At 55.0% G+C, this 21,956-nt stretch overlaps 4 protein-coding genes across 13 annotated transcripts in view; 2 read left to right on the top strand and 2 right to left on the bottom strand.

Moving 5' to 3' along the window:
• The window catches only part of STK40 (serine/threonine kinase 40), a 67,310-nt gene extending 65,029 nt beyond the window's left edge, over positions 1 to 2,281 (top strand). For both annotated transcript variants that reach the window (XM_056795161.1, XM_001364472.4), the window contains exon 11: positions 95 to 2,281. In XM_056795161.1, the coding sequence (XP_056651139.1) occupies positions 95 to 313 (219 nt within the window). In that variant the 3' untranslated portion in view covers positions 314 to 2,281. The remainder of the gene's footprint in view (positions 1 to 94) is intronic.
• On the bottom strand, positions 1,486 to 18,026 carry SH3D21 (SH3 domain containing 21). 6 transcript variants are annotated; one of them, XM_056795159.1, is made up of 17 exons: positions 17,572 to 18,026; positions 17,123 to 17,280; positions 16,976 to 17,036; positions 16,441 to 16,559; positions 16,264 to 16,354; positions 16,017 to 16,075; positions 15,859 to 15,901; positions 15,643 to 15,737; positions 15,470 to 15,556; positions 15,343 to 15,385; positions 15,034 to 15,093; positions 14,839 to 14,947; positions 14,503 to 14,714; positions 13,819 to 13,955; positions 13,089 to 13,570; positions 12,826 to 12,889; positions 1,486 to 3,273 (listed from the first exon to the last, which is right to left on the bottom strand). In XM_056795159.1, the coding sequence occupies exons 1-17, from the start codon at positions 17,573 to 17,575 to the stop codon at positions 3,019 to 3,021; spliced, it is 2,079 nt and encodes a 692-aa protein (XP_056651137.1). In that variant the 5' UTR covers positions 17,576 to 18,026; the 3' UTR covers positions 1,486 to 3,018. The 6 variants fall into 6 exon arrangements, with proteins under 6 accessions (XP_056651137.1, XP_056651134.1, XP_056651133.1 ...); XM_056795156.1 differs by lacking the exon at positions 17,572 to 18,026 and having other exon boundaries at positions 14,839 to 14,944; positions 16,976 to 17,523; XM_056795155.1 differs by lacking the exon at positions 17,572 to 18,026 and having other exon boundaries at positions 16,976 to 17,519.
• EVA1B (eva-1 homolog B) lies at positions 8,630 to 11,650 on the top strand. The gene is made up of 3 exons (XM_007492810.3): positions 8,630 to 9,453; positions 10,211 to 10,357; positions 10,626 to 11,650. The coding sequence occupies exons 2-3, from the start codon at positions 10,291 to 10,293 to the stop codon at positions 11,033 to 11,035; spliced, it is 477 nt and encodes a 158-aa protein (XP_007492872.1). The 5' UTR covers positions 8,630 to 9,453; positions 10,211 to 10,290; the 3' UTR covers positions 11,036 to 11,650.
• Positions 18,027 to 18,716: 690 nt separating the features above from the next.
• THRAP3 (thyroid hormone receptor associated protein 3) overlaps positions 18,717 to 21,956 on the bottom strand; it is a 109,073-nt gene continuing 105,833 nt past the window's right edge. For all 4 annotated transcript variants that reach the window (XM_056795151.1, XM_056795152.1, XM_056795153.1 and 1 more), the window contains 2 exons: positions 21,809 to 21,949; positions 18,717 to 20,261 (listed from right to left, as the gene is read on the bottom strand). In XM_056795151.1, coding sequence (XP_056651129.1) covers positions 20,040 to 20,261; positions 21,809 to 21,949 — 363 coding nt within the window. In that variant the 3' untranslated portion in view covers positions 18,717 to 20,039. The remainder of the gene's footprint in view (positions 20,262 to 21,808; positions 21,950 to 21,956) is intronic.

Raw genomic sequence — 21,956 nt, 5'->3', positions numbered from 1 at the left:
GTGCTGCCCTTGTCGGCAAGAGCAGGAGAGGGGGCCGCGCTCTCGCCCCTCCCCGATCCCCTTCCTCTAGCCGAGGCTTTCTCTCCTTGCCCAGGCCAAGGTGACGGAGGAGTGTTCCCAGTACGAGTTTGAGAACTACATGCGGCAGCAGCTCCTCCTGGCCGAGGAGAAGAGCACCCTGCACGAGGCCAGAAGCTTCCTGCAGAAGCGGCAGTTCGGGAGCGTGCCCCCCGTGCGGCGGCTGGGCCGGGACGCCCAGCCCATGAACCCCCTGGACGCCGCCATCCTGGCGCAGCGCTACCTCCGCAAATAGTGGCCCTGCCCACCCTCCAGCGACAGCAATAGCTCCCCGGCCGAGCCCCCCCCAGGGAGGCCACGCTGCTGGCGTCTTGAATGATGGATCGATCCGCTGTTTGTTTTTTAATCCGAAAAGCCTAGACAACTAATCTGCTTTTAATCATGACTTTTTAATCTACCTCTGTCTTTTTAACCAACCATGCTGTCTGGATGGAGCGCGCCTGGAGAGCCGGGCCCCTTCTCCTGGCAGGGCCGCCGGCTCGGGGGCTGCTCCAGGGGGTCTGAATAAGCTGAGCGGTGGGAGTTGGAGCGACTTCACTGTTTCCTAAAGCCTGTCCCTGCCTCCTTCCCTGCCCCTGCCCCGCCCCAGCCTCCCAGAGCTCTTCCACAAGCTTCAAGAAACCTTCGCCTCATCCCCCGCCTGGCTCCAAAAGATGATGATTTTGGTCACAAGGAGCCAGCTGTCCTCCACCTCCGCTGGTCCAGCCTGGGGCCGCCGGCTCCCACTCGCATCACTTCCGACTTCCCATCTCACACTCATTGTGGTACACAGAGATCTAATATATGACTTACAATGTGAAAGACACTCCTCACAGCAGCCACTCGGAGACTTGGGCCAGGCGAGGGGCTCGGGTCCCCGTGCGGGGTGGCCGGGGAGAGGCCGGGCCCGAGAACAGCGTATGTCCTTTTTCATTTTTGAGCCTAGTTGTGAACTGGATGCCTGTCTTGCCAGATATACTGTTCTTACCCAAAGCCTCCTCTTGCGACCCTCCTCAGCCTTTCTGGGGAGAAGGCCCCAATGCCAGCCCTCGCCCCCGGGGAGCCCCCGCTTTGGCACAGTTAATGAGACGTCTTCATGCCCTCAGCTTGGGCTCTGCTATCCCCAGCCTAAGCTTGGGGGGTGTTCCTGCACCCCCTTTCCCTGGGTCTCCCCCCAAGAGAGAAGGCAGGGCTCCCGTGACTGACAGGGCCTCTCCTGCTTCATAGAGTCCTGTTTCTACAGTGGTCTTCAGAGAGCCCCTCCAAGCGGCACCCAGAGGCAGTGCAGAAAGAAGGAAAAGCTGAGGCTGCCCATGTTTCTCTCCCCCCAACCCTGGTTCCCCCCATGCTGACTCACTGTGAGTGACCTTGGGCAAGTTACCAAACCTTTGTGCCTCAGTTTCCCCATCTGGAAAAAATGGGGCCAACTCTTGCCAGCAAGTTACCGGGGTGGGGCTTCATGTCCTGGGGAGGGGCAGCCGCCCCGGTGACTTGGTTGTTTTGGGGAGAGCTCTGTGTCTGTTCCATGTCCCGTGTTTTCTTCACCCGTGGGAGCCCTCCTAGCCCACACCTATGACATCTCAGTGATGGGTCGAGCACCCTGGACCCGCAGGCTGCTAGCCAGAGCACACGCATGGGCGGGAGGAAGGAGTCTTATTTTATTTATTTTTAATGACAAAAAGCTCTCCAAGGAGTAGAATCCCAGCCTAGGAGCGGTGGCAGGAGCCGCCTGGGGGTGGAGTCTCCTATTCCCCTCGGAGAGCAGGTGGGCCACCTGTAGTGGGGCGGGGGCGCCGGCCTTGTAGCATGAGGGGGGGCCCAGGCGCCGCCTCACCTCAGCCTGCGCCCCGCCCCTCCCGGGTCTCCCTGGGCGCCCTTCCTGGGAAAGTTGTTTCTTGGTGATTGGGTTTGGTTTTTTCCTCCTTTTCAAAGCAATATTCTGGGGACTCTGCAGAGTTGTATCCTATTGAATATTCCTGGCCATGGTTAATCCGCAGACGATGATTACAGGTTTATGTGAAAGCAGAGGAGGGAGAAAAGGCCCCTGGGGGCAGCCCCGCAGGGTCAGGGCCAGCCTGGGCCCAGGAGCAGAGACGACATACTGAAGGGAAGAAGTCCTATTGTAAAGAAAAAGTCACAAAAAAAATTTGTATAAAGACCTATTTTTGTACTATATCAGAACTATTCCTGCATGTCTGCAATAAAATTTCCTAATGTAGAACCACCCCAGCCTGTGTTGTCACTTCTTGCCGCCCACCCGGTCCAATCGGCCGCCTCAAGCTGTGACGTGCAGGCCCGGACGCCAGGGGGCACCCGCGGCCTCTGCCTGCCTGTTGGGGTTCCTTCGGGAGAAGACGTCGCTCCCCTAGGATGACTGCTTGCCACCGCGGAGCCAGGAGTCCGGCAGGACCAGGGGAAACGCACCAAGGCGGGGGGGAGGGGGCTCTACCCCACCAAGCACTTCCGGCTGACGAGCCCCTCCCCTCCCTGCTGCTGGCTTGGGTTTTCCAGGAACCTCGGCCAGGCGGGGGCGGCAGCAATCGCAGCCAAAATGGAGCACGGCTGGAAGAGGGCTCGCAGACCCCCGCTCCTATTCACAAAAAGAACGCCTCCACCCCTCCGTGGCCTACCTTCCCCCTTCCCCCACTCCCATCCTGCCTGGGAGCCAGATTGGAGAGAGGAAGAACCTCCCCCAGCCTTCCAGCAGGGAGGAATAAGGGCGGGCAGAGCCCAGGCAGGCAAGTGCGGGAGCCACGCTGGGATCGGGGAGCTCCGGGCCCAGCGGGGCTTCCTTCCTTCCTTCTTGCTAAATTTAGCCTGCCGAGCCATTAGACCCACAGACACCCCTTTGAGGCAGCCCCCTCGTTTCTCTCGTCCTGGGCGATGACAATCTTCTCCAAGGCATTTCTCTCCTTCCTCCACCGCCCATTTGGTATATGCCGCCATGCGGACCGTCCTACCCTAGCGGACCAAGGCCCGCAGTGGTTCCCCGGGTCCCACGGGATCCGGGCTACAGAACCTGGCATTTAGGGGCGCCTTCCTCCCGCCGCCGCCATATCTCGCGCTCTTGGCCGGCACACACTCCCGGGAGAAGAGGCACCGGGCTCGGGACAGGCCAGGCTCCGAGGCCACGGGCGAGTCAAGCCCGGAACAGTGGGCCGTCGGATTTACTTTCGTACCCCGTATTAGCAGTGTGCCCCGAGGCAGCATCGCGACCTGTGGAGAAAAATGAAAAGGAAGGGTTCGCCTCCCGGATTTCCAAGGGCCCTTCCAGGCCCGGATTCCCTCTGAGAAACGGCAAAAAAAAAAACCGCCCCTTACATTCACTTGCATGCAGAAAGGCAGACTGGGCTCGCTCTCCCCGAAGACAAGTGGGGACTCGTGGAATGCAGACGCCTTCAAGGGTCTCCAAGCCAGAGGGGCGTTTCACAGTTTTGGGGGGGCTCAGCCTCTTTTCTTATTTTTATTTTTCATATCCTTATTTTGATGTCACTCATACTTCCCAATATATCCCTCAGGTGCAGCTTCTCAAGCCTCACTTTTATAGGTAGATATTATTTATATATATATATATATATATATTTTGGTAACATTTATTTACCAATTGCTTATAATAACAAATTTCCACATAAGTTATACCATCCAAATTGTCTCTCTTAATGTGGTAAAATTGGGACATTAATGCATTGCTGGTGGAGTTGTGAATTGATCCAACCATTCTGGAAGGCAATTTGGAACTATGCCCAAAGGGCGATAAAAGACTGTCTGCCCTTTGATCCAGCCATAGCACTGCTGGGTTTGTACCCCAAAGATAATAAGAAAAAATACATGTACAAGAATATTCATAGCTGCACCCCTTGTGGTGGCACAAAATTGGAAAATGAGGGGATGCCCTTCAATTGGGGAATGGCTGAACAAATTGTGGTATCTGCTGGTGATGGAATACTATTGTGCTCAAAGGAATAATGAACTGGAGGGATTCCATGTGAACTGGAACAACCTCCAGGAAGTGATGCAGAGTGAAAGGAGCAGAACCAGGAAAACATTGTACACAGAGACTGATTCACTGTGGCACAATCGAATGTAATGGACTTCTCTAGTAGCAGCAATGCAATGAGGGCCTTATGAGAAAGAACACTATCCACAACCACAGAAAGAACTGTGGGAGTAGAAACAGAAAAACAACTGCTTGATCACATGGGTCGATGGGGATATGATGGGGGATGTAGACTCTAAATGATCACCCTAGTGCAAATAATAATATGGAAATAGGTCTTGATCAATGACACATGTAAAACCCAGTGGAGTTGCTCATTTGCTGTGGGAGGGGGATTGAGGGAGAGCAGGGAAAGAACATGAATCTTGTAACCATGGAAAAATACTCTAAAATTAAACATTTTTTTAAAAAAGAAATTCACATAATTCTAAAATTTTTAAAAAATTGTCTCCCTTCTCTCCCTCTCTCGGAGCTGGCAAGCAATTCAATCTGGGTTATCCATGTTTAAATATATATTTTCACCATAATATTTGGGATTTTTTAAATTCAATTTTATTTTATTTTCAAGTCCAAATTCTCTCCTTCCCAACTCCTCCCTCTCCTCCCCATCAAGAAAGGAAGAAAAATAAAATCCATTACAAATATATATAGTCAAGCAAAACAAATTCCTGCATTATGAATTATATATATGTGTGTGGAGAGAGAGACTTCTGGAATTATGGTTTATCACTGTTGTTCAGACTTCCTAAGTCTTTCAAAGTTGATTATTTTTTTCTTTTAACCCTTACCATCCATCTTAGAATCAATACTGTGTGTTGGTTCCAAGGCAGAAGAGCAGTAAGGGCTAGGCAATGGGGAGTGTGAAGATTAAATTAACTCCCCTGCCCATTTTTAGATCTAACCACCAAAAGTATAAACATTCCACTTAATTATTAAGTGGGGGAGGTCTGTGACCCACAGGTGGGACAGTGAGTGATGAATCAGAATCAAACTGACTGCCCTCTGGGCAGTCCTAAGCAAAGTTTTAAATGTAATTGGTAGACTTAAGTGGAGGAAGGCACAGGAAGTGACACAAAAGTAAGTGTCTTTAAAAGGGAGTTACAACTTCCTGTAGTAACAACTTCTGGAGTTCTAAGTTCAAGTTGGAGGCTGGTGAAGAATCTGCTGACCCTCTACTTGGTGAGACTGTTCTTAAATATCTCCCTTTGGACTGAAACGTGGTGAGTAAAAAGAGTTGACTCCTTTCCTGGACTTTCTGAGGAAAACTAGCTTCAGGAGAGACCTACTCTTGAGAGAGGCTCCCTGCATTCCCAGGTCTTTGGCACAATGTGGAAGCTTTTCTGGCTAAGCCCTGCCTGGGTTGAGCTAGGGGTTGGAGCAAATAGTGTGTAGACTAGATATCTTGATTATTTTTATAATATTTCAATTTGCATAAGTTGTTCTGGTTCTGCTCACTTCACTTTGCATCAGTTCATAGAAGTCTTCTCCAGTCTTTCTGAAACCATTACCTGCCTCCTTTCTTATAGCGTACTAGTGTCTCAACATTTTCAGATACTTGTCTAGTTATTCCCTAGTTTTCATTTTTTTTTTTGCTACCATCAAAGGGTTGCTAACAATTTGCCCAGTCCTCTTTATTTCCCTCTTTCTTTTTCTCTTTGGGATATAGACCCAATCATAGTATACCTGGTTGACTGGATAGCAAGTCTTACTTTTCCTTGTATCAGATGGGGTCTGGTCTGATGACCTTCAATATCCTTTCTAGCTCTAGATATCCAGTCTTTTGCTTTTTTATGCTCTTAAAATTATTTCTTACATCATAAGACATGGGTTTACCAATGGATGGATGACTACTTGGTTTCCAGGGACTTTTATTTTTAATTCAATTTTATTTTATTTTCAAGTCCAAATTCTCTCCTTCCCATCTCCTCCCTCCCCTCCTCAGCAAGAAAGGAAGAAAAAAATAAAATCCTGCCCCCCACAAAAAGTGTTGCCGTGAATATTCTTATTGTCCCTGGGGCTTTTCTTTCCATCTCTGATCTCCCTGGCAATCATACCTAGCCATGAGATCTCTACAAACATTCCTAACACTGATCACCAGGGAACTTGGCACATGTGGCCGATGGTCCACTTGCCAGGTAGGATTAGAAAATAATGAGCTGTGGAGCAATGGATGGTCATTGATGGGTCGGGTTGCCTCATGCAATCTCTCCCCAATGTGTGTGCATATATGCATTTGTAGCTGTGCACATGAATGCATCTGACTGGGCACACGTACCAACCCTTCCAAAGTCTAAGACAATGCTGCTGCAGTGCTGAAGATGTTTACACCTTTGCTTCTTTAGAGACCTCTGAGATTCCATCCAGCAATGAAATTTGGTGATTCTGTGGGATGGGACTAAAAAACTTTGTCCCTAGGCACGTCACTTAATCGCTGTGGTCCAGCCCTTCCCACCCTTCTGCCTTGGAACTAAGTATTGATTCAAAGATGATAGATAAGGGTTTTAAAAAGCAAGTTTTGGGAGATGGCCAGTTTCCTCCAAGCACACATGCAGACCACCCTTGGGGGGTGACTTGTCTCCATAGACACTCTTGCTGTTTGTAGAGCCTGGCACAGTTGGCAGAGCCCATCGCTGCTCAGAGAGTCCATTACTCCCTGTCAGCAGAACCCCACCCTTATAGAATCTCTGTGGGCTTTCAGAGGGTGTCTGGATCTGTGACTCTGTGAAGAGCCCATGGCTCCCTCCTTTCCCTGCCCCCTGCTCACCTGCCCCTGATAGGGCATTCCAGCCATCCGTAGCTAGATTTGGGGGCCACAGGGATGTCGCCATGGGGGTTTCTTCCTGCCTCCTTCTTAGGTGGTCCCTGCATCCTCTTAGGTGGCAGCTGCCATCCTCTGCAGAGATGGACCATCCTTCTGGCTACCCTAGTGGCACTCAGTGTCCCAGAAGGTCTAGGTCGCTGGCTAGAATGAAGGGCCTACTTGAGGACTCAGAGAGGGGGGACAGGGGAGAGGCTCTACTTAGGTGAGGCTGACTGAGCTGAGGAGGGAGCTCAGAGGTAATCGTCCATCCTTGGTTCAGATGAGGAAACTGAGGGCCACAGAAACGAGGCAATAATAGACCCTGGGTCGTGCAACAAGATAAGCAAGCCAGCAGTCTCCTGACCAGCAGACCCCACATGTTTCTCTCCTCTCCAAGGACACTGACTACTCCTTCCTCTGATAACTGTTCATACTCAGTTGGGAGGCTCTCTGCCTCCCTCTCTTCCCAGACACTATGTATCTTTTCACCTTGAGAAGCGATTGGCCCCCAGCTCACTTCCATACAGTGGATAGAGCACGGGGCCTGGAGTCAGGAAAATATATGTTCGAATCAAGCCTCACACGCTTACTAGTTGGGATACCCTGGGCAAGTCACTTTTCCTGTGTGCCTCAGTTCCCTCAACTGTAAAATGGGCATAATAGCAGCCATCTCCCAGGGCCATCATGAGGATCAAATGAGTTCCTATTTGCAGTATTTAGCAGTATGCCTGGCACATGGATGTTTCATAAACGTTTATTCCTTTCCCCAGTCCAGTTGCTCTTTGAATCAGGGGAGTGACTTTTCTGGCGGGGGGTTTGGGAACAAATTGGGGGGAGAAGAAGAAAGGAGGGGGGGTTAAACCAGGACTGAAGATGAGTGCCAGGATTCTGGGATAAGGGTTAGAGGATGGCTGCTGCCACAAGGAAGAGGCCTTGTCCAAAATGGAGGGGAGGGCAAGTGCCGGCCTTGGGGCTTAGCTTGGTGTCCCTTTGGCCTCAGAGGAACCCAGTATTGGAGTTGTAAGGGACCTTAGAAGAGGCCGGCCCCATGCATGTCCTCCGCTCTCCCCATTTTACCAGTAAGACAACTGAGGTCCTGAGAGAAGTGCCTGGGATCCTGTGAGCCGCTCACTGAGGACGGAGCAGAGACCAGGGGGGAAGCCCTCCCCGCCAGAACTGCCATAAAGCTCCTCAGCTGAGCTCACCCAGGGAAGGCCTCCCCAAAGCCCGCCTGGGAGGGGGGCCTGGGCTGAGGCGGGGAAGGGGCCCCTAGCCCTAGCCCCCAGCCCCTTCCCCGCCTCCCCACGCAGGCGGAGCCGGGAGCCTCTGCTATGTCAACAATTTCCTCCAGACCTCTTCCCCTCTCCCCGCCCCCCCTCCCAGCCCCTTCCCTCCAACCCAACTGGCCGGCCACCCCAGCGTTCCGGGAAGGACACCGCCTCCGAGGGCCGCCGGGGCGAAGCTCAACCGCCCCAGGATCCATCCGAGTGTGCAAAATGCCGCCGTCCCCCCCCCCCCAACATGCAAGGCCACCCGTGCAGAAGTCCTGAGCAGGCTCACACGCATTTTGCACACTCACCCATGCACACACAGACATAGCCGGCAGCTCTCCAGGAATGGAATCCGGCAATCATTAACCCCAGCCCGGCCCTGGCTCAGCCAGGCAGACACATTCCCGACCCCCTCCCCCTTAACCTGAGCGGCCCTCCCGCTGGGCCCCTGACCCTTCCCTCCCCACCCAGATCCCGGACTTTGGCGGGAGGGGAGGGGGAGGAGGGAGCATTCCCCGTTGCTCTCGGGTTGTTGGTGCCTGGCTGCCTCGGGACTGGCATCCTAGTCCCATCCCGGGGTGGGGTGGGGGGTTTGCCCGAGTTCTGAGCTGGAGCCTGAGGCTTGGGAAGGCCTGGACCGGCTTTAGGGGCACGAGGTGCGGAAGATGGTGCGGAAAGTGTCTGAAGTTTGCAGGGCAAACGGAACTCGATGGGATGAGCCTGGAGATGGGGGCCTCTGAAGTTTAGTGAGATGAGGGACTTGGGGGGTTCTCAAATGGCGAGCTGGACTTGGGGTGCTAAAGTTGAATGGGATGGTGGGGCCTGGGGGTTCAGAGGGGTTCTGGGCAGCCTGATAGGGCTGAGGAGGTGGCTAGAGATTTTGAAGGTCTGGGGGCTGGCCATACAGTGAGGACGGGTCTCGGATGAGAACTGGAGGACCCCAGGGACGATGATACAGAGATGGGTCTGGCCAAAGAGCTCCAGACCCTCCCCTTTCCTCCCTCCCTCCATCCCGCTTCAGGGCCGCCTGAGTTCTCCAAAAGCCAGTTTCCTGTGCCGGGGGTGGGGGTGGGGGCGGGGCGGGGGCGCTCCCCCCTCTTCCTTTCCTCCCTCCCCCTCCTGGGCCCTCCTCCTTCCTCGGAGGAAACTTTCCGTCCGCTCCGTTGGCGGCCGGGCCGCGGCTCCTGCGTCCCCAAGACTGGTAGCTTAACCCACAGCCGGACGGGGCGGACCGAGCTCCCTCTGTTCCTTTCCCGCCATGGAGCCACTGGACAGGTTGGGGGACGCTCCCTGAGCTGAAGCTGGGGTGGAGCCTCTGAGCTGCGCCGGTGAGTCGGGGATGGGGTGGGAGGGTGGCTGGGGCCCAAAGGGGCAGGGTGAGCGGGGTAGGCCGCCTGCCCATCAGCGAAGGGGGGGGGAGAGCACTCTTTTCAGTCCTAAAGGGTTCCCGGAGGGCAGCTCACGGACTCCTTTTACTATCCTTCAGGGGGTGGTGAAACCCCCAAACTTCTGACCTCAGATGGCCCCGTTATTGCCGCCCCTACCCCGCCCCGGGTCTTCCAAGGAAATGCCCGAAGGCTACCCCTGGGGCTTGAATTACTAATCCTAGGTAGAGCCCCCCAACCCGCTAGTGACCCCGGGCCTCATCGACCCTCCCAACAATCCTTTCCCCCAGCTCCCAACTTCAGTCTCAGCCGCGCTCCAGTGACTGAGGAGCCGTGGGAATTTGGAGGACCTCCGCCTCTACCCCCCAACCCCCCAAGGGAGACGCGGATGGGAGCTGAGACCCTGGTCCAGTCCTCTGTGGAAATGGGGACCCAAGCCATTTGTGGGCTTCAGTGGGGCAGCCTTCAGCTCTCCCTGCCTCCTAGGGAGTGGCTTTCCGTGCATAGCAAGGGGGGGGGGCCTATACCGAACGAGGGGAAAGGAATGGGGTCCCGATGCCCAGGATACCTTGGGGCTTTGAAGGGGGAGACGGGGCCAAAAAGCCCAAGTTGCTTTGTCCCTGAGGTCTGGAAAAGGATTGAGTGCAGGAATTGAGAACCAGGCTTCCTGATTCTGGGTCTCCTCCCCTCCCAACTCCAGGCTAACCCAGGTGTCTGGACCCTCCGTCTCCTGCTGACCTATCCAGGGGCCTCCCACCCTGTACCCTCTTCAGAAGAAACATGGAGGCCCGGAAACGAGACATGGAACTGCTCAGTAACAGCCTGGCAGCCTTTGCCTATGTCCGAGGTGAGTGCTCAGCAGCAGGAGGGCTTCTTAACCCCTAGTCCAGCTGTCCTAACTCGGACTCTAGATAAATGGTGCCCTGAAGAATGGAGGGTCTATCCTTATTCTGAAGCTAGAATTCCCAGAATTCCCAGATATCCCACAAACTTGGAAAATAGAGCTTCTGTGGCCACTGGCTGCCAGGGTGACACTGCTGGTGGAGGAGGGGAAAGGGAGACCCATGCCAGGCACAGGGACCCAGTTTGACCTTGCCAACCCCTAATTCTTCCAGATCATCCTGAGAGTTTCGGCCTCTACTTTGTCCTGGGCATATGCTTTGGGCTCTTGCTGACCCTTTGCCTGCTGGTCATCCGGATCTCCTGCCGACCCCACCCTCGGCCCTCGGGAAAAGGTCCCCAGAAAATCTCCCGAGGAGACCCCCAGGATGGGGATGAAGATGAGGACGAGGATGATACCGACACAATGACCCGGCTGGGCCCCGATGATGTCGGGTCAGGCCCAGAACTGACCACGGAGATGGACAGCCCCCTCAGTATCAACGTCTTCACCTCTGCGGAGGAGCTAGAACGAGCCCAGCGGTTGGAGGAGCGGGAGAGGATCCTTCGGGAAATCTGGCGTACTGGGCAGCCTGACCTCCTGGGCACCGGTACTGGCACTGTGGGCCGGGTTCATTATTATTGATGTGCCTCCCCCCTTTCAAGGGACTCTGGGAACTGACTTGAAAATGAGCCACCTTTTCCTTACAGCTTGGGGAGGGCTCCCTCTGGCTCCCCCTGGCCTCTAGACTGGATCAATCCTTCCCCTTGCACGGTGCTAAGGCCGGACTCCCTCAATTCCCTTAATGGATCCTCAGGAGTACAGCCTGGAAGAAGAGGAGTCTTTTGGCTCTGGGAGCTTTAAGATGACCAATAGAAGCTGTCTTAGGGGCTCTCCATAAACAACCCTGCTCTAGAACAGAAGAAACTCAGGACTAATCTCCTTCAGTTTATGGGAGCACAAAGGGATCAGTCCCTAAAGTTTTCCTTCCGTCTTACTTGGGGAGAAAAGGGGCTCGTGGGGAGGGGGACCCCTGTCTTTCCCTTCTGTGAGTGGGAGCTGGACTGAAAGCTGAAAAGGGATAGGCTCCCAGGAGCCCCGGGGCCCTAAGAATTCGCCCCCCCAACCCATTTAGCAGATCTTCCTTAGAAAACTGTTTTGTCCTTTATTCTGCCCCGCCCCGATTTCCTCCTTGTTTCCCAGGCTTTGGAAGGACCCTGACCTTCAAAGCTCTGCTAAGATTAGCTATATGTAGCATGACTGCCTGCTGTGTATAGCGTGGTCATTGGGTTTGGGAAACTGGATCTAAAGCCCTGGGTGGGGACTTCATTTTGCTTGGGAGTGGGTAGGGGTAGCGACCTTCCCCCTAAAGGAAAGGGGTGATGTGTGTCTGATGCAGCCAAGGGTGCTGGCCGAGCTTCCGAAAAAGCATGGAGTTTTTTTTGGGGGGGGGAGGGGAGATGTGGTTGTTGGGGGTGGGGGCACGGAGTGGACCTGCGTGAATCTGTCCTGCGTGAATCTGTCCGGTCTCGAAATGTGGGCTGTGTCTGCATTTGTGTGTTGGGGTGGGGGCCGGTCCTGCTCTGTGTGGGAGGGATCCGTCTCATTGCTCTCCTGGGCCTCTCCAGATGTGTTCAGGGCTGGGCTTCGGAGTCCGAGTTTGGGGGAGAGCCAAGACCGGCCTAGGCCCCGCGAACCCCCTTCGGCTCCCTGAGGAGGCGGAGTCACTTCCCACGTGCCCTCCCCGGCCAGTCCCTCTCCGGCCCAGCCACGTCCGGGCGGATAAAAATAGCCCTGCAGCCCCGACCCTAATAGAAGCCACATGTTCGCCAGATGTGTCCGTCGAAGGGAAAGAGGGGGCCACCCGAGGCTGGAGCCAGCAAAGGTCTCTCCCCTTCCCCGCCAAGCCCCGCCCTTCAGAGGCGCGATTACAAATACAATTTTATTTCTCTGTTTCTGACACGGGGGGGGGGGAGCGGGGGGGGGTAAGGCGGGGCCGGAGCGTCCTCAGAGCTGGGCTCACGGGGGTAATGTTGGGGGGAGGGCCAGCCACAACCCTCGTAGCCCCACTCGCAAAGCCCAGAAGGGGGTAACTTCTTGGGGGAAGGAATTGCCTGAGGTCCCCCGCCATGGGGGAGGGAATGGGGAAGAGGCGCAGCCTGTGTCCGCAGCCTGTGTCCGCGGGGTCGGGACAAGCCCCCTCCGGGCGGGGCCCTAGACCAGGTTTTCCTTCGAGTTCAGCATCTCGAACTTAGCCTCGGGTGGGGAAAGAGAAAGAGGGGAAGGCCCTGCCCGCAAGAGACTCCACTCTCTCCCTCCCCTACAGAAGCGACCCCGGAAGATCCCGCCTCCACCACGGCCCCAAGAAGTGAGGGACCCCCACACCCGACTAGGATAAGGAGGGCCGGCCAGCGCGCATTCCGCAGCCCCCTTACCTGCAGCTCCTCTCTCAGATTCCGTTCGATCTTCAGCTCCTCCTGAATCTTGAACAGGTCCTTTCTGCGGACGAGAGCCGAGCTCAGCCCCAGACCGGGAAAGCGCCCCGCATTGTATATATAGGTGGGGAAAAGGACTTCCTCAAGGAGAGGTCGGAGCTGGCATTCCAACCAGGACGCTCCCCCCTCGCCCCTGCCCCACCCCTGTGTCACTCCCTCTTCGGCCTCTTCCGCCCGTCCCACCGTCTCACAGAGATACTCACGCCTGCTGGGAGACCAGGTGCTCCACCAAGCCTCTCAGAGCATTGAGTTCGGCCTCCATTTGCCCCACGCGGCCAGAGAGGCCAGGCACGGACTCCCCTGCCACGCTGCTGCCTTTGGGCCTGTGTTCAGCCAAGCCTGGTGCTCCCCGAGAGTCTGAGCGGCCCTCTGGGAGGCTGGGCTTTTCCAAAGTTTGGGATTCCACCGAGGACTTGCGCTTCCCCCAAGTATGGGGCTCCCCGGAGAGCTTGTGCTTGTCCGAAGTGTGGGATTCCCCGGAGAACCTGCGCTTGTCGGGTTTGTCCTCCAGGAGGGCCTTGTCCCCAGGGTGGGACTTGGCGGCCTTGGCGCTCTTTTCTTTGCTTTTCTTCTCCCGGGAAGGTGCCTTATTCCGGAAAGCAGATTTCTCCGGAGAAGCAGCATAGCTTTTGGTCTTGATTGGAGGTTGACTCTTGGTCAAACCGGGTTTTTCTTCGTCTTGTACCTGGGAGAAGAGAGGATACAGAGTAAAGGGCGGGAAAGCCCCGCCACAGCTGTAAAGTCAAGGCAGGGGCAGGGGCTTCACGGCTCCATCCTCCGAAAAGGTAGAAGGAGCTGAATCCTCATCTCCCAGAACCTCCTCCTGCCACCCACCTGGAAGGCAGGAGCCCTCCACCAGCCATACCCCGGGGCCCTGCCCTCTCTTGGGGGGGGGTAGCTGGGGGCAAAATAGGGACCCGAGGAGGAGCTCACTTCCAAGTTGGGAGGATTTTGACCCTGAAACTGAGTCTTCGACCAAATGCGGTGGGATTGTGCCATCTTGGAGTCAGGCTTCGCATGGGCAGAGTCACTGCCTTTGCCTGGCACTGGCAAAGTCAGAGACATGGTCACTGTTTAGGGAGACAGACGGGGAGATTTCCTGGGCGCTAGAGAGGTCCCCCACGGGCGCTACCTAGGACCTCCCTAATAAGGGTTAGCGCAGCTGCCCCACCGTGGTCCCCCTGGGAGATAGGGAGGTCTAACAAGAAGACAGACAAGTAGAAGAGGCAAGGGACTAGTTTAGGGTCAGAGCTAGGATTTGGGGATCAGACTCGGAGGGGCCCCGAGACCCCGTAGTCTGGTGCTCTATTTCCCAGAGCAATGATGAAGGATGTCAAGAAGGCCAGGCCAGTTCAGGTGGGGATTCCTTCAGCCTCTAACTAGATTATCCCACCTCCACACACCCCAAGGATGTGGAGCAGCCTCCCTCCCTTGGACCCACAGTGTTTCTGTCCTCGGTCTCCCCATCACTCCACTTCCCTCACACACTTTTCTTTGCCCCCCCCCCCCTTCTTAGACTTCCAGTCTGGGGACTCAGCCTGAACTTCACGTGGGGGGGGGGGAGTGTGTGGGGGGGTCCAAGTCACTCACAAGAACTTGGGACCTTCTTGGACTCACCTGGTCCTGTTGGCCCTTCCAGTCCTGCTTTCCCTCTTGGTCCTCTTCCTCCTCCATCTGTTCCTCCTCTACCACCACCACCTCCTCCTCCTTCTCCTCCTCCTCCACCTCCTCCTCCACCTCCACCTCCACCTCCTCCACCTCCACCTCCTCCTCCTCCACGTTCTCTAGGGTTCTTCTGCTTGTCCCCTGTTGATCCCACTGCCAGAGGCCTAAAGCACACTCAGGTCGCTTTCCGTCTCTCAGTACCAGACCCAGGCCCCTTGTTCTTGGGTTTGGGGTGGGGAGGGCCAGCTCCCACTGGAGTCTCCTCTCTCAGCCTCTAGGGATAGATACCTGGGTGTGGAGGGCCGAGGCTTGGCAGGCCTGTTAGAGGGCGTCGACAGCTTTTTGATGGGGGGGAGGGTGATTTTAGACTCGATCCTCTTAGACTCCTTAGCAGCTGCTGGGGGAGGGAGGGGGGAGTGAGGGGCCGCTAGTCTGCCGGCCCAGGGGACCCTCTCTTCCCCATCCTAGCCCTTTCCCCCTTACCTCTCATTTCCTTGGCTGTCTTCCTCCTCCCACAGGAGGCATGGCTTTCTCGACTAAACACTGACAGAAGGACGTGCCCCAATCACGCCGGGGACCCAGAGCCTCTGCTCCCTCCCACCCCTCTACCCTCTAATGGGGGCACCCGCAGTGGTGGGGGAGAGGAGCTAGGTGGGGGAGAGGGGCTTTTTCTGGAGCTGCCTGCCTGCTCTGTTTCAGTCTCAGGAGCCCAGAAGGGGAGTGGGTGCTCGGGCACTTCTCTGGAGCCTGGTGATCCAGACCGCCCCTTCAGGGGCCTGGGTCAGCCACTACCTGAATCCTGGGGACTCCGCTGACAGACTGGGAGCTTCTTAATCTAGGGAGAGGAGAGGGCTAAAGATGAGCGGCCGTTAGGGAGGGTGGGGAGAAGAACTGGGCTTGGAGAAGATTCCGCACTTACAATGGGCAGCAAGAGGACAAAATTGTCTGGAAAAACTCCTCTTTTGCCTTCGAATTCTCCCTCCCACCAGCCAGGATCCTCTGTGATCTGGAAGGTTGGGGAGACGGTGGACGGGTCACCCCAGCGGAGGCTCCCTCTGCTCGGGCAGTCCCCCGGCTCCAGCCCTGCCTCACCTTTCTCAACACCTTGACCACAGTGCCCTTCTGCAGGGCCAGCTCGTCCGGTGCCTCAGGCTCGTAGTCAAACAGGACCCGGCAGCTCTCAGTCACTGGGTCAGTGGTGGGTGAGGGTGTCAATCAAGGGCCTGGGGGCCTCTTCCATGGCCCCCCCAACTACGGGGGACACCCAGAGGAGTCTAGGAGTGGGGGTGTCCCTTGGGCATTACTCACTTGTACTGAGGTACGCTGGGGTTTCTTCCTGAATCCTGGTCATCTGGGAGGTAGGGGCAGGGATGGAGGGATGGAGTCTCCCTTCTCTCCCAGGCTCCTCCAAAGAGCCAGGAGCTCCATCCCCCCTCTTCCCCCAAATCTTCCCATTCCTCCATTACCTTTGGGCAAGACGGGGCCAGCCCAGTAGGCTTGGAGACGGTATCTGGGATCACAGCGCCTGGGAAAGATCAGGAGGAACTCCAGGGGCAAGGGGCCACCTTTGTGGGGCAGGGATAGGGAGGTGAAGGGCTAGGAATGACGGTTGCACGGAGGTCAGGGAGCCAGCCCATGTTGGGGGCTCTGGAGAAGGGGGGTCGGACTGGATCAGGAATGGGGCCTCTCACACAGCGCACCCCCTGCTCTCACCAGGGGTCGTACTGTCCAGCTCTTGCACAAAATTAGAGGGAAAGGCCCCCAGCTGCCCATTCTTCTTCCCCAGCCACCAACCATCTTCAATCTGGAGAAATGGTTCAAGCAGACAGAGCCGAGGGATGAGCATGCGCATTCGCTTGAACCCTCAGCCCTGAGCCGTTCTCTCCTCACCTCTCGAAGCACCTGGACTATCTCCCCGGCCTGGAGCTGCAGCTCATCGGGCTGTTCTGGGCTGTAGTTAAAGTTCACTTTACACCATCGCTGGGTTTTTGAAGTGACCCCGGGCTGACCTGGGAGGTGGGTGGCAGAACTTTGGATCAGGGGTACGAGACCCATGCCCAGAGCCCTCTCCTAGGCCCTACCCTGGCCTGGTGCCCTTACAATAGGAGGGGGGGTCCATGGCCGGGGGGAGGGCTCAGGGGCCGGAGACGCGCCCGCCCCCTTTTCTCTGTCCCTCCCCCGGGCTCCTAGCAAGCCCTCGGCCCCTCCCACCGTCCCCCCGACCAGTCCCGAGTGAATCGCGATTGGTTGGAAAGGCAAGACCCCCATTGTGTGCGGGGGCGGAGCGGCCAATGACTGCCCGGGGGAGCTGGGGGGCGGGGTGAGGGGGCCTCCAGGGTGGTCCCGCCCCGCCCAACACCACCTTGGGACCGGTGCTGGCGAAGGGCAGAGATTCGGTCTCGGCTCGCCCTAGTCCGAGCCTCACCTCGCCGCGTCGAGCGGGGCCTCCGGGGTGCTCCGTCACTTCGGAGACTCTCCGGGATCTCCTGGGGTGAAGTCAAAAGCCGAGGATCAGTGGATGAGACGGGGCGTCGCCAGGGCTGCCCCAAGCCCCACCCGGTCTCGTTCTCACCTGGACGATGAGCTTGGGGAAGAGACCCCGGCGCCCAGCCAGCTCCCCCAGGAGCCAGCCGTCCGCCGATCCCTGGCGCACGTCCCGGAGCACGTCTCCGGCGGTGAGGGTCAGCTCGTCCTCCCGCAAAGCCTGGTAGTCCGCCAGCACCAGCACCTCTGCGCGCAGGGCAGAGAGCGATGAGGGCACTTGAGCCGAGCCGCCCCCCACCCCCGGGGAACCAGGCGAAACCCAGAGAGAGCAAGGCCCCAAGGGGGCTTCGGCCGCGCATATGCGTACAGCTGGAGAGAGCCCCTTTCACAGATGGGAAAGCTCAAGGCCTCCGAGGGAAATGCTGGGGCTCAGCGAGAGGCTTATATACCTTCCCTCAAGCCTCTGCCTGCCCGTCTCGGGGAGTCGAGATTCCCAAAATGCACCCCAAACCGACTCCTCGTCCCTCCCGCACGTACCCATGGCGTTCAGGGGCTCCAGGGGCTCCGGGGGCTGGGCTGGGCTGGCTGGGCCAGCCTGGGGAGAGGGGAAGCCACTCCTGGGTGGAAGGGTTGGGCGGAGTCGGGCTTCCAGCCCGCAGGTGAGCAGGGAGGGGAGGGGGCGGGGGTGGGACCGGGTCGAGTGGCCCTGGGGCTGGCAGCTGCGGAGGAAGAGGCCCAGCCCAGCCCCGCCACTTGTGGCCCACCTCCCATTCCCAGGGAAGCGCAACCTGGTGGGGCGCGGCGCCCCCTCCCCCGACAGTCTGCCGGGCCTGCTGCTAGGTGGGTCATGTCTCCCCAACCCGACAGGCCTCCTCAACCAGACACGGGAGGAAAGCCTGCCAGCTAAGATCAAGCATTTTGAGGGCAGAAAGGACTTCAGCTGTGGGCTGTGCAAGGTTTGGGGGGGGTGAGGCAGGGCCGGTTTTAAAGAATGGCTCTTGTGGCCGAGCCTCCGGGATCAGCAGCCGCCCATTCACCTCTGGCCTTTGAGCCAAGCCCGCAGCCATCCACTGCCATCACCCAATAAACCCCCAAGGCCTGTGGTCTGGTTTTCCATCACTTGGCTGGGAGTGGGCGATGGGTGTCTGATGTGATGCTACATTCTTCTGGTCTCCATGCCTGGTGCTCTATCGGCTGTGCTACCTAGCTGCCTCCAGGGGGTCTCATTTTTAAGGGAGGGTCATGCCAGTCAAGAACTGTTGCTGGTGGTAGTGGGGAGCTGTCCCAGCAGACGGCTGAGGGGAGGGAAAGGGGTTGCAGAATCATAACGTCAGGGTGCTTGCTCTGGTCTCTTTCGAGACTGAATAGGCACAGGAGACTGAGGGGCTTGGGTTAGACGCTGGTGCTGTTTGAATGCTTGGCATCTGCACCCTGATAAGGCTGTCAAGTTCTTGGGTGTTTAGCCCAGATCTTTCCCTTTTATCTTCTAGTCACCCATCTGGTGAGATGGAGCTCTGAGCTGGGGAAGGTGAGTCAACTTGGGAGAAAGCTTGCCTATGAGGCTATTACTACGGGGCTTGCAGAAGCTGTCCTTCCATTCCTCCCCAGAGTCCACCCCAGAATCTTTGGGGGGAAGCCACCCCATCCCCGAGTCCGCCAAGAAGAAGAGAGGCCCACTTAGATCTAGTGCTTATTTTCTTTATTTGCTGGAGGAGTTGAAACAAACTTAAATTTTTTTTCCTAAACATGAATCATTCAAGTAAAACCAACTGAACTATAGAAATTTAGCAAAGTGAGGGAACAAAAAGTAGCACAACCATCTGAAGGTGGAAAGGGCAGAGGTACAGAAGGGGAGGGAGGCAATCTTTCTTTTTTTTTTTTAAACAACATATGAACTCCTTATGATTCACCTGCTTGTAGCAAGCATAGGGACTCATTCCAGATAATTGTTTTCTCTCAACATCTTTTGAGAAAATTTAAATTTAAAACATAAGGTGTAATAAAAAAAAGTAACCACAAAAAAACCCCACAAACCACACAACCACAACTGCCTTCCTTCATTAATCACAGGAGTTTTCATTTTATAAAAAGATTAATAAAAAATATTGAAAAAATTATTCTCATTTTATAATTTTTTTTTAGCTAGAATTCAGAAGTTTCTTAGAAAACACACCAGAAACTGCCCTCCAGTTCACATCCCAGTTGCTGAGAGGATAAGCACAACTCCTGGGGCCTAGTCCCATAAGGGACAGCAGCCCCCTGGAAATGAGAAAGGTTAGAGGGTGTGGATGTGTGTGGGGCCAACATCCTGTCACAGAGAGCTCGGCAGGGAAGGCTTATGCAAACAAAGTAGTTTGAAAGGACCTAAACTTACTACATACAAAAAGCTGCTCTAAAAATTAGATTTTTCAATGTTGCTTGGTCCCGAATCAAAGTTGACACACCAATGTTTTGTTCTTGAGAATCATTTTCCTAAATTAAACTTGGAGAGCTAGTGTTACTAAATATGCATAAAGTAGACCTAAAAAATTATATGGGTCCGGGAGAGGGGATGGAGGAAGAGGAGACCAAAATGAACCAAATTAGTCCTCATCTCTCAGCTTATATTGGAAAATGAAAAATAAAATTAAATACAAAAATAAAAAATAAGACTTGGTTCAAAGTGGGATACAGACTGAAATCCAAACAAGTTTTCATAGCCTATGTCCCACCCCACTCCCATTCAAACAAGCAAGAAACAACCAAAAGCCCTACTTGTGGTTAAGATCGAGAGCTGGGCCCTCCCTCAGCCAGACTGCACAGACAGCTCTGAGTAGACAGGCCAGGGATGGCTCCCCTCTAGTTGGGGGGTGGGGGGTGGGAGCAGGGGAAGGGTGGGGCTTTGGGGTATATTTTAGAGAATCCTCTCTTCAGCTCTTCAGTCTTTCTGGGACATCTCCCTGGCCAGTGCCAGGTGCCGCTCTCCCTTTGGGGGGTGGGGGTGGGGAGTGCCCTCCAGGGGCTCTTTACTCAGTGGCTGCCTGTAAATTGTCCTTCTCCTCCCGGTTCTCCGTCCCGCTCTCATCATCTTCAATCTCGCCTTCTTCTCCACTAAACTTGTCGTGGGCCCACTTAGGGCTGGTGCTGGATTTCCGGAACATGAACCTGCCCCTGCCTCGAGGAAAGGCACCCCGGCCTCGGCCTCGGCTCACCCACTTTTCGCTGCCTTCACCCTCTCGGTCATCGTGCTGAGAAGACATCAGAATTCAGTTAGGTAAGTAAGTGCTAGGCCCCAGGTTACTGCTTATCTACCCACCAATGGCTGAGTTAAGTCCAGCCCCTCCTGTCTCCCTCTGCACCAATTACCAGGGAAGAACGTGAGTGACAAAGTCTGAGGACAGGTGCAGAAGGGAAACACTTTCTACTTTCCTTCCTTCCCATCTCAATGGTCATGCCATCCAGAACTCTCATGGGCACTCTCCGTACCCAGGCTACCCAGGCTCAAATGAAAAACTTGTCTCTTCCTTCCCAATCTCTCTCAACTCCAAACTTCAAGGATCAGGCGGATGTGGATGTGGATGTGTCAGGGAACAAGCAACTGGTTCAACTAGACCAAAGCAGAGGCACTGGGGCTAAGAGCTAGACTGAGATGGGCTGGGAGGCAGGCAGTCTTTGGGGAAATAGAAGGAAGCTCTATATAAATGTTGGTGCTAGACAGGACCAAAGGATTATCTATGCACAATTGGCCCATAGCCATCTAAGCACAGTAAGAAATACACCATCCTTATGATGGCCTCAGGGGCAGGTAGTATTAGAATCCCTTTTACAGAGAACATTTAAGCCGAGGGGAAAACTATCTTGTCACACACCTAGAATTGCTGAATTCAGGACATTTCCTGTCCCCAACTACTGTACTTTCTTCTGATTGCAGCCAAAGCATGCCTCCACCCCTAACCCCCCAATATTCTACCAAAGCCTAGAAATGTTCATTGTAACTTGGAGTGTTTGTGGGCAACTCTAGAAAGAAGCAGGGATGGAAAAAGGTTTGTTAATTCCCCCAAACGGAACTTTATAAGAGAGATAAGTAGTTGCAAGCACCATAACCCTAAACCAACCCAGGAATGTATGTTAACACAAAATGCTCTTCAAAGGTGGGATTGTCAACCATGTAGAGCAATAAGGATCCCACAAAGGTGAGGTCTATCCTCACTTACTCCTCTTGGACAGCCTGGAGAGGTGGGAAGAGGCTAAGGAACACTTGTAGTCCCTTTATTCTAGCTGGTACTGCTTCACAAGCCAGTGACCAGGTTTCTGACAATTTAGTCTGAAAGCATCCTCCTCCTAGGCCTGCATCTACCTCCCCCCCATCCCGCCCCCCCCTGGACTCCAAATATGCCTGGCTTTAAGAATATACAAGTAATATTAGCCATTTATATGTATGGCTTACCACTGGTGTCTAAAGATTAAATGAGATAATTATAAAGCACTTATTAGCATAGCACCTGGTACATAGAAAGTACTCCATAAATGTTAGCTATTATAATAATTATGCAGCACAAACACAATTATGTATAAGTTGTTAAAGCTAGATTCACTTTGTTCCAGCTATGTTAATGGATATTTGGCCTTTACTCCATACATGGTTGTCAGCACCCATTTGAAAAAAAGAACAATATCACTAGGCAGCTGAACTCATTGGCTAGCTGCAATGTCACTTTTGGTACAGCATCCTGTTAGAGCCCCAGGTATCGACCATGGTTGGGGTCAAATTCCTTCTCTTTTCCCAGACACATACCAGGTAATATTTTTTGCTTTTGGGTGTATATTCTGGGTCCCACTCCTCCTCTCGGGTCCTCTTCTGGAAATCATTGTTGCCGCTACTGTTATTGCCAGCATAGTTGCCTCTGCCCCAGCCTCTTCCTCTAGCTCGAAATTGCTGCAGC

This window comes from Monodelphis domestica, chromosome 4, assembly GCF_027887165.1.
Source record: "Monodelphis domestica isolate mMonDom1 chromosome 4, mMonDom1.pri, whole genome shotgun sequence".
In the NCBI taxonomy this organism is placed as follows: Eukaryota; Metazoa; Chordata; class Mammalia; order Didelphimorphia; family Didelphidae; genus Monodelphis; species Monodelphis domestica.
The sequence above is the reverse complement of the archived record's forward strand: the minus strand, read 5'-3'. Positions and strand labels throughout refer to the sequence as shown.

Excerpts from the sequence above, each read along its gene's own strand:
- EVA1B (XM_007492810.3), top strand. The coding sequence starts at position 10,291 with ATGGAGGCCCGGAAACGAGACATGGAACTGCTCAGTAACAGCCTGGCA. Across the intron at positions 10,358-10,625 it reads AGCCTTTGCCTATGTCCGAG|ATCATCCTGAGAGTTTCGGC; the intron begins GTGAGTGCTCAG and ends TAATTCTTCCAG.
- SH3D21 (XM_056795155.1), bottom strand. The coding sequence starts at position 17,393 with ATGCGCGGCCGAAGCCCCCTTGGGGCCTTGCTCTCTCTGGGTTTCGCC. Across the intron at positions 14,948-15,033 it reads GACAGCCAAGGAAATGAGAG|CAGCTGCTAAGGAGTCTAAG; the intron begins GTAAGGGGGAAA and ends TCCCTCCCCCAG. Across the intron at positions 13,956-14,502 it reads GGAAGGGCCAACAGGACCAG|TGACCATGTCTCTGACTTTG; the intron begins GTGAGTCCAAGA and ends CTCCCTAAACAG.